Below are 14,424 nucleotides of genomic sequence, written 5' to 3'. Positions count from 1 at the left end.
AAACTGTGCCATGAACATCTAACTCAAGGTACAGAATACTATGTTACCTTACGGATTACTTCTTGTTCAAATTTCAAATGACTGGATTTATCTTTCATGACATAATCTTGAGAGTAAAGTTGGCTTCTGGTTTTCTAACTGATACCTTTCTGGATTATGGAAAATATAAGGTCTGTTGAATTCAAGGGTGTATAACTGTTTCTCTAAATCATTTTATGTTTCTAATTCCCTAGGCCTCCCATCCACATAATAAGAAACAACTAAATCTAGTTTCTTTCTAGGTTTTCTCAGGGCAGGTTTCGTTTACTCAGTCATGCTTTGCTTTAAAACTCCCACCCAATTTTCTACCTGGAATTACCCTAAATTCATTTTACTTTCCATTGACAACAATAGTTAACTCAACTGCTCTTGCTTGGTCAGTGTCTAACAGAACAAAAGTAATTTGTTGTTAGTAATCATTTCAGTGTTGAAGTCTGCAAATGGTTTTAATTTTTTTACCACTTGAGACAGATTTAGGTTTTGTTCTATAACATGCATATACTTGTTATTCAAATGACTTTCCTGATTGGAAAAAAAAGGATATAGCATTATAGTTGGCTTATAGGGCACTCCCCCAGAAAAGCATCCAGTATGTCAATATGGTAAATGTGGTTATTTGCATGACATATTTGTTGAAATGCCAGATCTGTAATGGGTATATAAGAATTTGTGTTAAGTTTTTTCTCCTTGTCTAAGGAACTAAGGATTACTATAATCTATTATTTACAATACAATATTCAGTATTATGCATGTTTTTCAATTATTGTATAGCCATCCTGTTGGGTCTTTTCAGAATTACTGGATCTTCAGCCTTTACCAATCACAGCTTTGGGATGTAAAGCATATGAAGCCCTGTACAACTTCAGCCACTTTAACCCTGTACAGACACAAATATTTCATACACTGTATCACACGGATTGTAATGTCCTACTTGGAGCACCTACTGGATCGGGAAAGACTGTTGCAGCTGAATTAGCCATTTTCAGAGTCTTCAACAAACACCCTACTTCAAAGGTCTGTTGAAAGAATCATACTTACATTTAATTAGAAAAGACAGTTCATAATCTCTAAACTAGACAGTTCTAAATATATTAGCAGGGTCTAATGAATAGATTTGTCACTCTCAGTGAATTTCCCGGGGGACCAGATCAGTACAGGTATACTGTGAAGATATGATGAGTTTGGTTATATACTACCACAATATAGTGAATGTCACAATAAAGCAAGTCACACAAATTTTTTGGATTCCTAGTGCATATAAAAATTCTGTTTATACTATACCATAGCCTATTAAGTGTGTAATAGCATTATGTCTAAAAAATATACATGGCTAAATTTGAAAATACTTTATTACTAAAAAATATTATCAATCATCTCAGCCTTTAGTGAGTCTTAATCTTTTTGCTAGTGAAGGGTTTTGCCTCAATGTTGGTGGCTGCTGACTGATCATGGTTGTGGCTACTGAAGGTTGGAGTAGCTGTGGCCATTTCTTAAAATAAGACAATGAAGTTTGCCACATTGATTGACTCTTCCTTTCGTGAAAAATTTTTCTGTAGCAAGTGATGCCACCTGATAGCATTTTACCCATGATAGAAGGTCTTTCAAAATGAGTCAACCCTCTCAAACCCTGCCACTGCTTTCTGAACTAAGTTTATGTAATATTCTAAATCCTTTTTGTCATTTCAGCAATGGTCACAGTATCTTTGTCAGTAGATTCTATCGCAAGAAACACCTTTTCTTTGCTCATCCATGAGAAGCAACTCCTCATCTGTTCATTTTATCATGAGATTGTAACAATTCAGTTATATCATCAGGCTCCACTTCTAATTCTAGTTCTCTTGCGTTTCCACCACATCTGCAGTGCCTTTCACTATTGAGGTCTTGAACCCCTCAGTCGTCCATGAAGGGTGGAATCAACTTCTTCCTAACTCCTGTTAATGTTGATATTTTGACCTTCTCCCAAGAATCATGAATGTTCTTAATGGCATCTAGAATGGTGAATTCTTTCCAGAAGATTTTCAACTTACTCTGCCCAGGTCCATCAGAGGAATCACTATCTATGGTCTTATGAAACATATTTCTTAAGTAAAAAGATAGGAAAGCCAAAATTACCCCTATATCCCTGGAGTGCAGAATAGATCTTACGTTAGCAGGCGTGAAAACAACATTCATCTCTTTGTACATGTCCGTCAAATCTTTGGAGTGTGATTAGATGTATTGTCAATGAGCGTCACATTTTGAAAGGAATCTTTAAGCAGTAGGTCTCAACAGTGGGCTTAAAATATTCAATAAACCATGCTGTTTAGTAGATATGCTGTCATCCAGGCTTTGTTGTTCCATTTATAGAGCACAGGCAGAGGTGATTTAGCATAATTCTTAAGGACCCTAGGGTTTTCAGAATGGTAAATGAGCATTGGCTTCAACTTCAAGTCACCAGTTGCATTAGTCCTTAACAAGAAAGTTAGCTTTTCCTTTGAAGCTTTGAAGCCAGGCATTGACTTCTCCTCTCTACCTGTGAAAGTCCTTGATGACATCCTCTTCCAATATTAGGCTATTTTGTATACATTAAAACTCTGTTGTTTATTGTAGCCACCTTCACCAATTATCTTAGCTATATTTTCCAGATAACGCTGCAGCTTCTACATCAGCACTTGCTGCTTCACCTGGCACTTCATAGAGGTGAATTCTTTCTTTAAACCATGTGAAACAAGCTTCAGACTTTTCTTCTGGAGCATCCTCACCACTCTCAGCCTTCACAGAATTGAAGAGAATTTGGGGCTTTCTCTAGAGTAGGCTTTAGGTTATGGAAATATCGTGGTTGATTTGATCTTCTGTCTACACCACTCAGACTTTCTCCGTATCAGGAATAAAACTTTCACTTTCTTATCATTCATGTGTTCAATGAAGTAGCACTTTTCATTTCCTTCAAGAACTTGTCCTTTGCATTCAAAACTTTGCTAACTCCTTGGTATTAAGAGACCTAGCTTTTGGCCTATCTCAGCTTTCGACATGCCTTCCTCCCTAAGCTTAATCATTTCTAGCTTTTGATTTAAAGTGAGAGACATGCAACTCTTCCTTTCACTTGAACATTTAGAGGCTATTGTAGGGTTATTAATTGACCTAATTTCAATATTGTTGTGTCTTAGGGAAGAAGGAGGCCTGAGGAGAAGGAAAGAGATGGGGGAACAGCTGGTCAGTGGAGAAGTTAGAACACACACAATTATCAATTAAGTTTGTCATCTTATATGGTGTAGTTCATGACACTACAAAATAATTACAATGATAACATAAAAGATCACCGACCACAGATCACCATAACCGATATAATAATACAGAAATGTTAGAAATATTGGTAGAATTACCAAAATGTAACAGAAGCATGAAGTGAGCACATACTGTTGGAAAAATCAATAGAATTGCTATTGATAGAATTGCTCGATGTGGGGTTGCCACAAACCTCCAATTTGTAAAAAAACAATATCTGCAAAGTGCAGTAAAATGAGCTATGCCCATATTAGGATGATTTGCAGCAAGAAAATTTACCTTAAACTTTATAGTCCTCCAGTTGAATTTCTAATGTACGTAGTGACACACAAATCCTTTCCTCATTGTAAGATTTCTACAATTCATAGATAATTTCACTGTGAGAAACCCACTTCATAGGCAAAGTTAAACAATACAAAGTAATTCATAATCAAATCTTATCTGTATGAAGAAAATGCTAGTGCTTTAATAAATATAGTTTGATTATACATATTAAATATAGAGTAGCTTTTATATGACTTCTACAAATGGCCATGATATTATTTAATATCAAGTACATTACAAGTCAAGTAAGTATTGCTTTAAAGCTTTCTTGAAGCATAATTTTTTAACTCTTTCCTAGTATATATTATTTTTAATAAAAATTATGTATATTAAAGGGATACAATGTGATGTTCTGATATACATTGTCAAGTGATTACTACAGTCAAGCTAATTAACATACCTGTCACTTCAAATAGTTATCTTTTTTGTGGTGAGAACACATAAAATCTATTCTCTTAGCAAATGTCAAGTATATAATGCAGTACTATTAACTATAATCACCATGCTGTATATTAGGTGTCTAGTACTTATTCATTCATCATAAATGAAACTTTATACCTGTTGACCAGTATCTCCTCATTCCCCCTTCCTCACTGCTGGTAACCAATATCCTACTCTTTCATTCTATGAATCCAACTTTTAAAAATTCCGTGTGTAAGTGAAATTATGCAGTATTTTTCTTTCTATGTCTGACGTATTTCACTTAACATAATGTCCCTTGGGTTCATCTATATTGTTGAAAATGGCTGATTTCATTCTTCTTTAAAGCTGAATAATATTTCATTGTGTGTGTGTGTACATACATATCACATATATATGTACACACACACACATATATATTACAATTTCTTTATCTATCTTGAGGCATTTAGATTGTTTCCATATCTGGGCTATTCAAAGTAAAGCTGCAGTGAACATGGGAGTGCAGATATCTCTTTAAGATACTGATCTCATTTCCTTTGGACATATACCCAAAAGTGGGATTGCTGGATAGTTCTATGCTTAATTTTTAAAGAAATTCCAGATTGTCTTCCATAATGGCTATACAGTTTGCATTACCACCAATCATGTACAGTAACAGTTACCTTTTCTCCACATCCTCACTTACATGTGTGGGTTTTTTTGTTTGTTTGTTTTTTTTTTTTTTTTTTTGAGGAGATGGGGTCTCGCTGTGTTGCCCAGACTGGCCTTGAACTTCTGGGCTCAAGCAATCCTCCTGCCTCAGCCTCCTGAGTAGCTGGGACTACAGGTTTGTGCCACATGCCCAGCTGTCTTTTGTCTTTTGATAATAGCCATTTTAACAGGTGTAAATTGATATCTTATTGTGATTTTAATTTGCATTTCCTTGATGATGTTATGTTGAGCACCTTTTCATGTATCCAATGGCCATTTGTGTGTTTTCTTTTGAAAAAAAATGTGTATTCAGATATTTTGCCCATTTTTAATTGAATAATTTGGGTTTATCTGCTATCAAGTTGTGTAAGTTTCTATTTTGGATTATAACTTTTTATTAGATATTTAGTCCCTGCTTATCCTTGGGTGATACATTCCAAAACCCCAATGGATGCCTGCAACCTGATGGTATTGAACCCATTTGGGTAAGGGGAGGGGAGAGATAAGGAGAGAATTGTTAAAGGATGCAAAATTACAGCTGAATAGAAAGAATAAATTCTAGTGTTGTATACAACTGTAGAAGGACTGTAGTTAACAATAATATATAATATGGTTTCACATAGCTAGAAGGATATTGAAGGTTCCCAACACAAAGAAATGATAAATGTTTGAGATGATGGATATGCTAATTACTCTGATCTGATCACTATACATTATATGTATCAAAACATCACTATGTATCCCATGAATATGTGCAATTATTATGTGTTAAGTAAAAAATAAAAATTAAAAAAAGAAATGATATAGTAGTACAGTACTATGTCCTTTATAAATATGTACTTAAGAAAAGTGTATTAAAATTTAAAAAACACATTTTCATTCATGTTTTCCACCCACAAATTTAATACCTTTTCCATCTTAACTAAGCACTTATTGTGTACTTTGGCCATAATTTTTGCGCCTTAAGGTTCAACATCAAAACTGGCACAAATTTCTTTTTTCTTTTTTTTTTGAGACGGAGTTTTGCTCTCATTGCCCAGGCTACTGGAGTGCAATGGCGCAAACTCGGCTCACCGCAACCTCCGCCTCCCGGATTCAAGCGATTCGCCTGCCTCAGTCTCCCGAGTAGCTGGGATTACAGGCATGCGCCACCACGCCTGGCTAATTTTTGTGTTTTTTTTAGTAGAGATGGGGTTTCTCCATGTTGATCAGGCTGGTCTGAAACTCCTGACCTTAGGTGATCCGCCCACCTTCGCCTCCCAAAGTGCTGGGATTACAAGCGTGAGCAACTGCCCCAGCCTGGCACAAATTTCTTATGATTTCACAGATAGAATGTTTGTTCTTACCATAGATCTTAGCAGTCTCGGCATATGATTTTTTTTCTTTTATTAAGTCAAGAACTTTCATCTTTTCACTTGATACACTTTGTCTTCTCTTTGGCAAATCCGAATTGCCAGCATCACTACTCTTGTGCTTTGGGGACATTACTAAGTAATGTAAGGGCTACTTGTACAAAAGCACTGTGATACTGCCACAGTCTTTCTAGTAAACAAGACAGTTACTAAGTGACTAATGGTTGGGGAGTGGCTACAGCCTGAATACTCTGGATAAAGGGATGATTCATGTTCCAGGCTGAATTGAGTGGGACAGTGTGAGATTCCATCATGCCACTTAGAAGGGTACATAATTTAAAACTTATGAATTATTTCTAGAATTTTTCATTTAACATTTTTGGACCACAATTGACTACAAGTAATTGGAAGCGTGGAAAGGGAAGGCATTAAGACAGAACTAATGTATATGGTTTGCAAATATTTTCTTTTGTTTTGTCATTTCTTTCATTTCACATTGTCTCTCTGTTGATTTTATTTATTTATTTATTTTCCGTGTAGAAACTTTTTAGTTTGTTGTACACCTATTTGTTTATTTTTGCTTTTCATGCCATGTCCCAAAAATTATCGCCAAGACCAACATCGAGGAGCTTTTTCCTTATGTTTTCTTCTAAGAATTTTGTGGTTTTAGATCTTATATTTAATTATTTAATCCATTGTGAGTTAATTTTTGTATATGGTATATGGCAGTAGTTCTTTTACTTGTGATATACAGTCTTCCCAACATCATTTATAGAAGAGAATATCTTTTCCTTATTGGATGTATGCTTCAGGCCCTTGTTGAAGATTAGTTGACCTTGTATGTGTGGGTTGATTTCTGGGCTCTCTTTTCTGTTCCACTGGTCTGTGTGCCTCTTTTTATGTCAGGTCCATACTTCCACACTGTTATGATTACTGTAGCTTTGTAATATAATTTGAAACCAGGAAATGTGATGCCTCTGACTGGTTTTATTTCTTAAAATTGCTTTGGCTATTCAAGGTCTTTGTGCTTGCTTGTGAATTTTAGGATTTTTTTTTTCTATTTCTGTGAAAAATGCCATTGGAATTCTGATAAGGATTGCATTTAAACTGAAGATTGCTTTGGGTTGTATGACCATTTCAACAATGTTAATTATTCCAGTCCATGAACATGGGATATCTTCTCATTTATTTGTCTTTTCTTCAGTTTCTCTTCAATGTTTTATAATTTTCAGTGTACAGATATTTTACGTCTTTAGTTAACTTTATTCCTAAGTACTTTATTCCTTTTGGTGCTATTGTAAGTGGGACTGTCTTCTTGATTTTTTTTTTTTGATAGTTTGCTAACAGTATATATTCTACTGGTATATAAATGTTGACTTTGTGTCCTTCAAGCATATTGAATTTGTTTATTAATTCTAACAGTTTTTTTATGTAGTATTTAGAGTTTTCTTCTTCTTAATTTTGTGAGTACATCACACTAAAATAGGAACATTTACAGAGATGTTGTGATTGGAATTATGGGCTAGTTTCTTCATCATTTATGATTTCAGAAATGTCTTAACCTACTTTTGTAGCGTTTCCTAATTAGTGGCTTTTCTTCCCTACTTAACCCTAAGTTTTCCTACTTTTCAGTCTCTCTAATATGTGGTTATTGATCTCTAGAGACATGTTAATATAACAGTAGAGCTCCACTTTAAATTAGAAACATAAAGGGAATACATTTTGTATAGGTTTGGATTACTATAGACCAGCTTTTATTTATTTTTTTGAAACCTGAAGTATACTACTAGCATCTTCATAAAATCTGCATTAAAATTTAAACAATGGTTTATTTCTCTTCAAAACTTCAACATCAGTACATTTATTCATGAGTTACATACAACTCAAATAAATATTAATCATAATAATAGAAAAAAACATTTTTTCATCAGAACCCTAATTTTCTCTTATAATGTAGTATCTCATAATTTGTTTTATTTGTTTTTATTATGTAGAATATAATATCATAGTAAAATACCTGAGGAAAATACCTCTGATGCTTTTTTAAAAGTAATTTAAATTCATCTACGTTAATATTTTTTATGAATAGAATGTTTGTGATGTGTTACATTTCTGTCTTATTTTGGATAAATGTAGTTTGAGTTAATGACTTTTTCCCATTGATTTAAAAATTTGAGTATTCAGAATTAAAAGATACATTTTAAAACCACACTGTCATATTTTGACAAATTTTTTGGAGTTTACTTTTATTTGAAAATGCTATCACTATTTTCATAAGAGTATTTTTGGCTATTCTCCTCTTTTTAGGCGGTATATATTGCACCCCTAAAAGCCCTAGTACGTGAAAGAATGGATGATTGGAAAGTTAGAATAGAAGAAAAACTTGGTAAAAAGTAAGTTCTTACTTTTACTCAAAAGATACGCTTTGAATTGACTAAAAGGACCAGGAAATAAGAGTTGAATAAAACTGTTGAATGGTTTTACAGTGATTTTCATAGTCTTTTATTTAACTGCTGAATGGTTTTACAATGATTTTCATAGTCATTTATTTAAAGATATGTACCTACTATTAAAATGATATCAATATTCCCATTGTTTTAAGATTGAAAATGAAATCTCCTAAATTACTTAATGTGAGTACTTTTATTTGGCAGGATAACTTTTTCAAAATATTTTCATTCTAAAACAAAACAAAAATAAGTTTTGTCTACTTTTTCATATTATGCAGAGTAGCTTCCAGAAACTGCTTAGAAGGCATTTTGCATGTAAATTATTTGTAAAAAAGCAGAAGTTCTTTGAAAAACATGATGTGGGGTTTTTTTTCATTAATAATTTAATATACTACAAGGTTATTCATCGCAGTATTATTTTAAATAGCAAAAGATTACAGAGAAACGAATTTCCAATAGAGCATCCGTAAGTAAATTATAGTACATTCACACAATGTAAAATATTGTATTACTCTGTAAAAAAAAAACTATATGAGTTTTTTTATACGGAAAGAATGATCTCCAAAGGTAATGTAAAAAAAAAAAAAAATTTAAGTATCCTAGCTTATGTTTTTTCAAAATGATAAAGAATATGAATATGTGGTTCTTCTCAGAATGAGAAGTAGCTGTCTATAGGATAGGGATGTTATGGAGACTATTCCCTGTATTCTTTGAACCATGTGAATATATTCCATATTCAAAATAACATATAAAATGTAAATCTTTAAACAAGAATAGGTAAATACTTTGTGAACATTATGCTTAGAGGAACAAATTTTGCCCTTTTCCTTATTTTCCAAGTCTTAACACAGATTAGAAATTATATTAGGCTGGGCGTGGTGGCTCATGCCAGTAACCTTGGCACTTTGGGAGGCTGAGGCGGGTGATCACCTGAGAAAAGGAGTTGGAGACCAGCCTGGCTGACATAGTGAAACCACATCTCTACTAAAAATAAAAAAGGAGCTTGATGTGGTGGTGCATGCCTGTAATCCCAGCTACCTGGAGACAGGAGAATCGCTTGAACCCAGGAGGTAGAAGTTGCAGTGAGCTGAGATCAAGCCACTACACTCTAGCCTGGGTGACAAAATGAGACTCTGTCTCAAAAAAAAAAAAAAGAAAAGAAATTATTTTAGTAATTACTTAAAATTTGGTGTTAGCCCAGAGCTAATCCTATGTAATTAGGAATTCTCAGGTAATTCCTCTAGATCTACATAGGTTTTTCTTTTCCTTCTCTCTCACTATATGACTGTGATCTGCTTAGAATGAGTTGGTACATATTTGCTCTGGCTTATCTTGTTTTCATCCTAATACATTTCATTTTGGCTATAAAATCTATAGAAAATTCCAATCTAAAGAAAGAAATGAGCTTGCACACAATCTAAATTACACATAATTTTAATTAAATTTACACATAATCCTAAATATTCTTAATGAATGCCTTTTTTTGTCTCCATAAAGTAACACTTTCCTTCATTAAAAAAAATTTTATTCCAACATAGGGACAAGGAAGTATGAGTTCAACTTTATAAAATCACCTAGGATGGAGTTTCTATAAACATAATTAAAGCAGTTTGATATCCTTGCATATCTGTATAAAAGTTATATGTCAGTGATTGGAATTCATATGACCTTCATTTTATGGCAAGAAATTTTCTTAGCGTTCTTAAGAAATGTACATTTTGGACTCAACTTGGAAAATTTCAAAAATCAAAGGTAGATAAAGTAATTTTAAGCCTTATAAAATTTTATTTTAAAAGAGATAGGTTTTTGCATTTTCAAGGTCATTTGTTACCTGAAAAGGTTCTGGGATCATTTTTATATTTCCCTTCAGAGTTATTGAACTAACAGGGGATGTGACTCCTGATATGAAATCCATTGCCAAGGCTGACCTTATCGTCACTACGCCAGAGAAGTGGGATGGAGTCAGCAGAAGCTGGCAAAATAGGAACTATGTTCAGCAAGTCACTATTCTCATCATAGATGAGATCCATCTGCTTGGTAGGTACCACTGTATCTAAAGCCAGTTTACAAACTTTAACTTTGTAAAATATTAATTATTAGTATTATTTTTAATTTGCATGTAATATTTATATATATTTCTGGGGCACAATGTGATTTTTGATACATGTATATAATGTGGAATTATTAAATCAAGCTAATTAACATATTTATCACCTTACATATAAATTGTGGTGAAACATAAAAAATTTTCTCTTAGTGTATTAATCTGTTCTCACATTGCCATAAAGAAATACCTGAGACTGGGTAATTTATTTTTAAAAAGAGGTTTAATTGGCTCAAGATTCTACAGCTTGTACAGTAAATGTAGTGGCTCCTGCTTCTGGGGAGGCCTCAGGAAGCTTTCAATCATGACTGAAGGCAAAGCAGTAGACAGCTTCTTACATGGCAAGAGCAGGAACAAGAGAGCAAGGTGGTGGGCGAGGTGCTACACACTTTTAAACAACTAGATCTCGTGAGAATTCACTCACTGTCATGAGAATAGCACCAAGAGGATGGTGCTAAGCCATTTAGGAGAAACAGCCCCCATGATCCTATCACCTCCTACCAGGCCCCACCTTCAACATTGGAGATTACAGTTCAACATGCAATTAGCAATTTTGCAATTTAGCAATTTTGAAATATATGATATATTGTTATTAACTGTTGTCACACTGCTGTACAATTGATCTGACAAACTTATTTCTCCCGTCCAACTGAAACATTGTACCCTTTGACCACCATCTCTCTATTCCCTTCTCTTGTGACTCCAACCCATGCCCCTAGACTCTGGTAACCACGTTTCTACTCTTTACTTCCATGAGGTCAGTTTTTTTTAATTCAACATCTAAGTGACATCATGAACTGGGAGTGGGATTGCAGAATCCTTTGGTAGTTCTATCTTTAGTTTTTTTTTTTTGAGGAAGCTACGAACTTTTCCTTTTGTAGTTGCTGCAGTGACCAACACAGACTTGTTAAATGATTAACATTGATTTTTCCCTATTTTCTAGGGGAGGAAAGAGGCCCTGTTCTAGAGGTCATTGTATCTCGAACAAATTTTATCTCATCACACACAGAAAAGCCTGTTAGAATAGTTGGACTATCTACTGCTTTAGCTAATGCCAGAGACCTTGCTGATTGGCTCAATATTAAGCAGGTATGTAGAAGACTGATAAATTATGCATTTATTTAGTAGTGTTACTTTGATGATTCCTTTTAAGAGATATTATAACATTATAAAATTCAATATAAAAATTGAAAATGGTTTCTCTCTCATATTTACTCTAGATGGGCTTGTTTAACTTCCGACCATCAGTACGCCCAGTTCCACTGGAAGTTCACATTCAAGGCTTTCCCGGTCAACATTACTGTCCTCGTATGGCTAGTATGAACAAGCCTGCATTTCAGGGTAAGCTTCAGATTCTTGAAATAAAATAGTAACCATTGTTTATGGTAGCTATCAAATGTCTTCTAATTGGTGTTGGTTTCTTTGAAAGGATGATACTGGTCCAGCTTCTACATATATCTAAAACTGTTTGTCTCAACTGTTAAGGAATACAAATATATGTTAAATTACCTATTGAAAATTGGAGAGATTTCACAGATGGTAATGACTTTGTAGTAGAATAAAAGTATGTAATTAAAAAAAGTTATCAGAGTTTTCTTAATATTAATCAAAGTGTTTTTATGATAGTAGCTTGGACAGATGAGAAATGGAAGCTACAGGTCAAAAACATCTCATAATCATTTTTATGAGAAATCATAAAACTTAGAAATTTCAGTACTTTAGTACAGTGCTTCTGTTTTTAGTTTTTCCTCTTCTAACAAATTAGGCAAACAGGAAAGATTTAAGAATAGCACTCCTATTTTATTGAATCATGTTTTATTTGGGCTGCATAAAGAATATTTATTATATCAATTAAAAATAACCTCAAAAATAAATTCTCAAATGTGAGCTGCTGTTGATTGTGTGGTGACAGTTGTGAGGTGACTTTTTAGCTGCTGTAATTAGCCTTATGACAGAAGCAAAGTATTGATTGTGAACTAGAGACCAATCTTGGCAGTTCAGATTATTTACACCTCCACAGAAGCATTGTACAAAATCACTAATGAACAATAAATCTGCCGTGAGCTGTTCAGCCACACCTGTTCTTTCAGCAGCAAAAATCCATTAAATGTTGAGGTTTAAAGAACGACAGAGATCCATTTATATTTATGTGTCCAAATGATACCAATATTGTACTAATATGTGTATTTTAAATGGTGTATCTCTAATATGATTTATCAAAGCTTTATCTTTTACATTCTGTAAGATTCTGATAAACAATAAAAAGGGTGAGAAATAAATGAGTTTATTTTTCATAATATATATTGTTGAAATTGCATATATCTATATGGAATGACTGCATACCATTGATGGAAAGGAAGCATTTTGTGTTATATAAATCAATAGTAAATAATTAAAGTACTTACACTTCCATAGAAATGGTATCAGCACAGCAGCTATACTTATGTACTATTTATTATACCTGTAGTGATTACTATATTTCTTTGAGTTTAGAAATATGATTGTGTGATAGCTTTATTTCTCATAGTTAGGATGTAAATAAAGTCAAGGTCATGTCAACATTTCCATTATAAACCTTGTTTCCCAGCCCATGAAAAGAAATTCTGCAGCTCACATTTCAAACAAGAAATTTCAAAGAGGTTGAACTTTTTACATAAAATTTTTAAATATCTCTGACTGTTTTAAGAGAGTTCTGTAGACGTAAATATATATTCTACTTGTGGCATCTTATCAGCTTTTTGGAGCCTATGTAAAGCAAAAAAAAAAAAAAAAAAAAAAAACAAAAAAAACACCTCATTTCAAGATTTCAAGATAAGCCAAGTGATTTATGTGGCTCTTTAATTATTTTTAAAGATTTGATTTACAAACTTTACTTCAGTCTTGTTACTCTGGTTTGTGTTGACCAGAGTCATCTCATCTTCTTTGTGTTGACTACCATGTCCCATTACTCAGATACTCATTCAGGCATAGTATTCTCTTCAGCCCTCTTCTGCATTATCTTGTCTGCCCTTCTCACACATATGCTTTTTAAAAAAAAGCGGGAAAACTTTCTTCTGATTTATCTCTTAACCTGTTTACTGGTACAAACTCTCCTAATTTTTCTATCACTGATAACAAAAATAAAAGGAACTTTTTGTGGTCTTTCTAGACATTTTCCATCACCTGGCAGGACTTGATTTTCTCACCAGACCCCAGGACCAGTTAACTCTGTAATATCACTGCTTAGGCAAACACAAATAGCTGAGAAACACAACTTAGTACAGAAAACTCAATCTAAGATTTAGTGTCCATGTATAGCTCTTAATGGAGAGTCTCAATCTTTGTTTCTCCTTCCTTGGCAACTCAGAATAGAACTTGGACCCAGCATAATTAAATCTTTTCTCTCCTAGGCAATATACTCTCTAGGTAGGGCCATCAACCTTTCTTTTCCTATTATCTGTCTAATATGCTGCCAGATCCATGTAGTACCTGCAATAATGCCACATTTCATGCCTAAATTGTTTACATCATTAGTTTTCATGTATCCATTTGATATCCTAATGAAATTCATATTCTGGGTTTAAGTAGCTTTCCATTTTATTTCCCACAACTTTTCAACAGCAATTAGAAGCCATTCTCCAGCTAAACCTGTTTTGATATTTGTCTCATCAAGACGTCAAACTCGTCTTACTGCTTTGGAATTGATCGCCTTCCTGGCTACTGAAGAAGATCCAAAGCAGTGGTTAAACATGGATGAAAGAGAGGTAAGCAACATATTTTATCTTCTACTACTTACACG

The 14,424-nt window shown here is 33.6% G+C and overlaps 1 protein-coding gene across 4 annotated transcripts in view; it reads left to right on the top strand.

Annotated features, from left to right (window-relative positions):
* The window catches only part of ASCC3 (activating signal cointegrator 1 complex subunit 3), a 377,280-nt gene that overhangs the window by 250,167 nt on the left and 112,689 nt on the right, over positions 1–14,424 (top strand). For all 4 annotated transcript variants that reach the window (XM_024248504.3, XM_024248503.3, XM_054557910.2 and 1 more), the window contains 6 exons: positions 833–1,053; positions 8,400–8,485; positions 10,413–10,579; positions 11,590–11,735; positions 11,867–11,987; positions 14,247–14,389. In XM_024248504.3, coding sequence (XP_024104272.2) covers positions 833–1,053; positions 8,400–8,485; positions 10,413–10,579; positions 11,590–11,735; positions 11,867–11,987; positions 14,247–14,389 — 884 coding nt within the window. The remainder of the gene's footprint in view (positions 1–832; positions 1,054–8,399; positions 8,486–10,412; positions 10,580–11,589; positions 11,736–11,866; positions 11,988–14,246; positions 14,390–14,424) is intronic.

Source organism: Pongo abelii, chromosome 5 (genome assembly GCF_028885655.2).
Source record: "Pongo abelii isolate AG06213 chromosome 5, NHGRI_mPonAbe1-v2.0_pri, whole genome shotgun sequence".
NCBI lineage: Eukaryota > Metazoa > Chordata > Mammalia > Primates > Hominidae > Pongo > Pongo abelii.
Note: the sequence above shows the minus strand (reverse complement) of the source record. Positions and strands in the feature narration are given on the sequence as shown.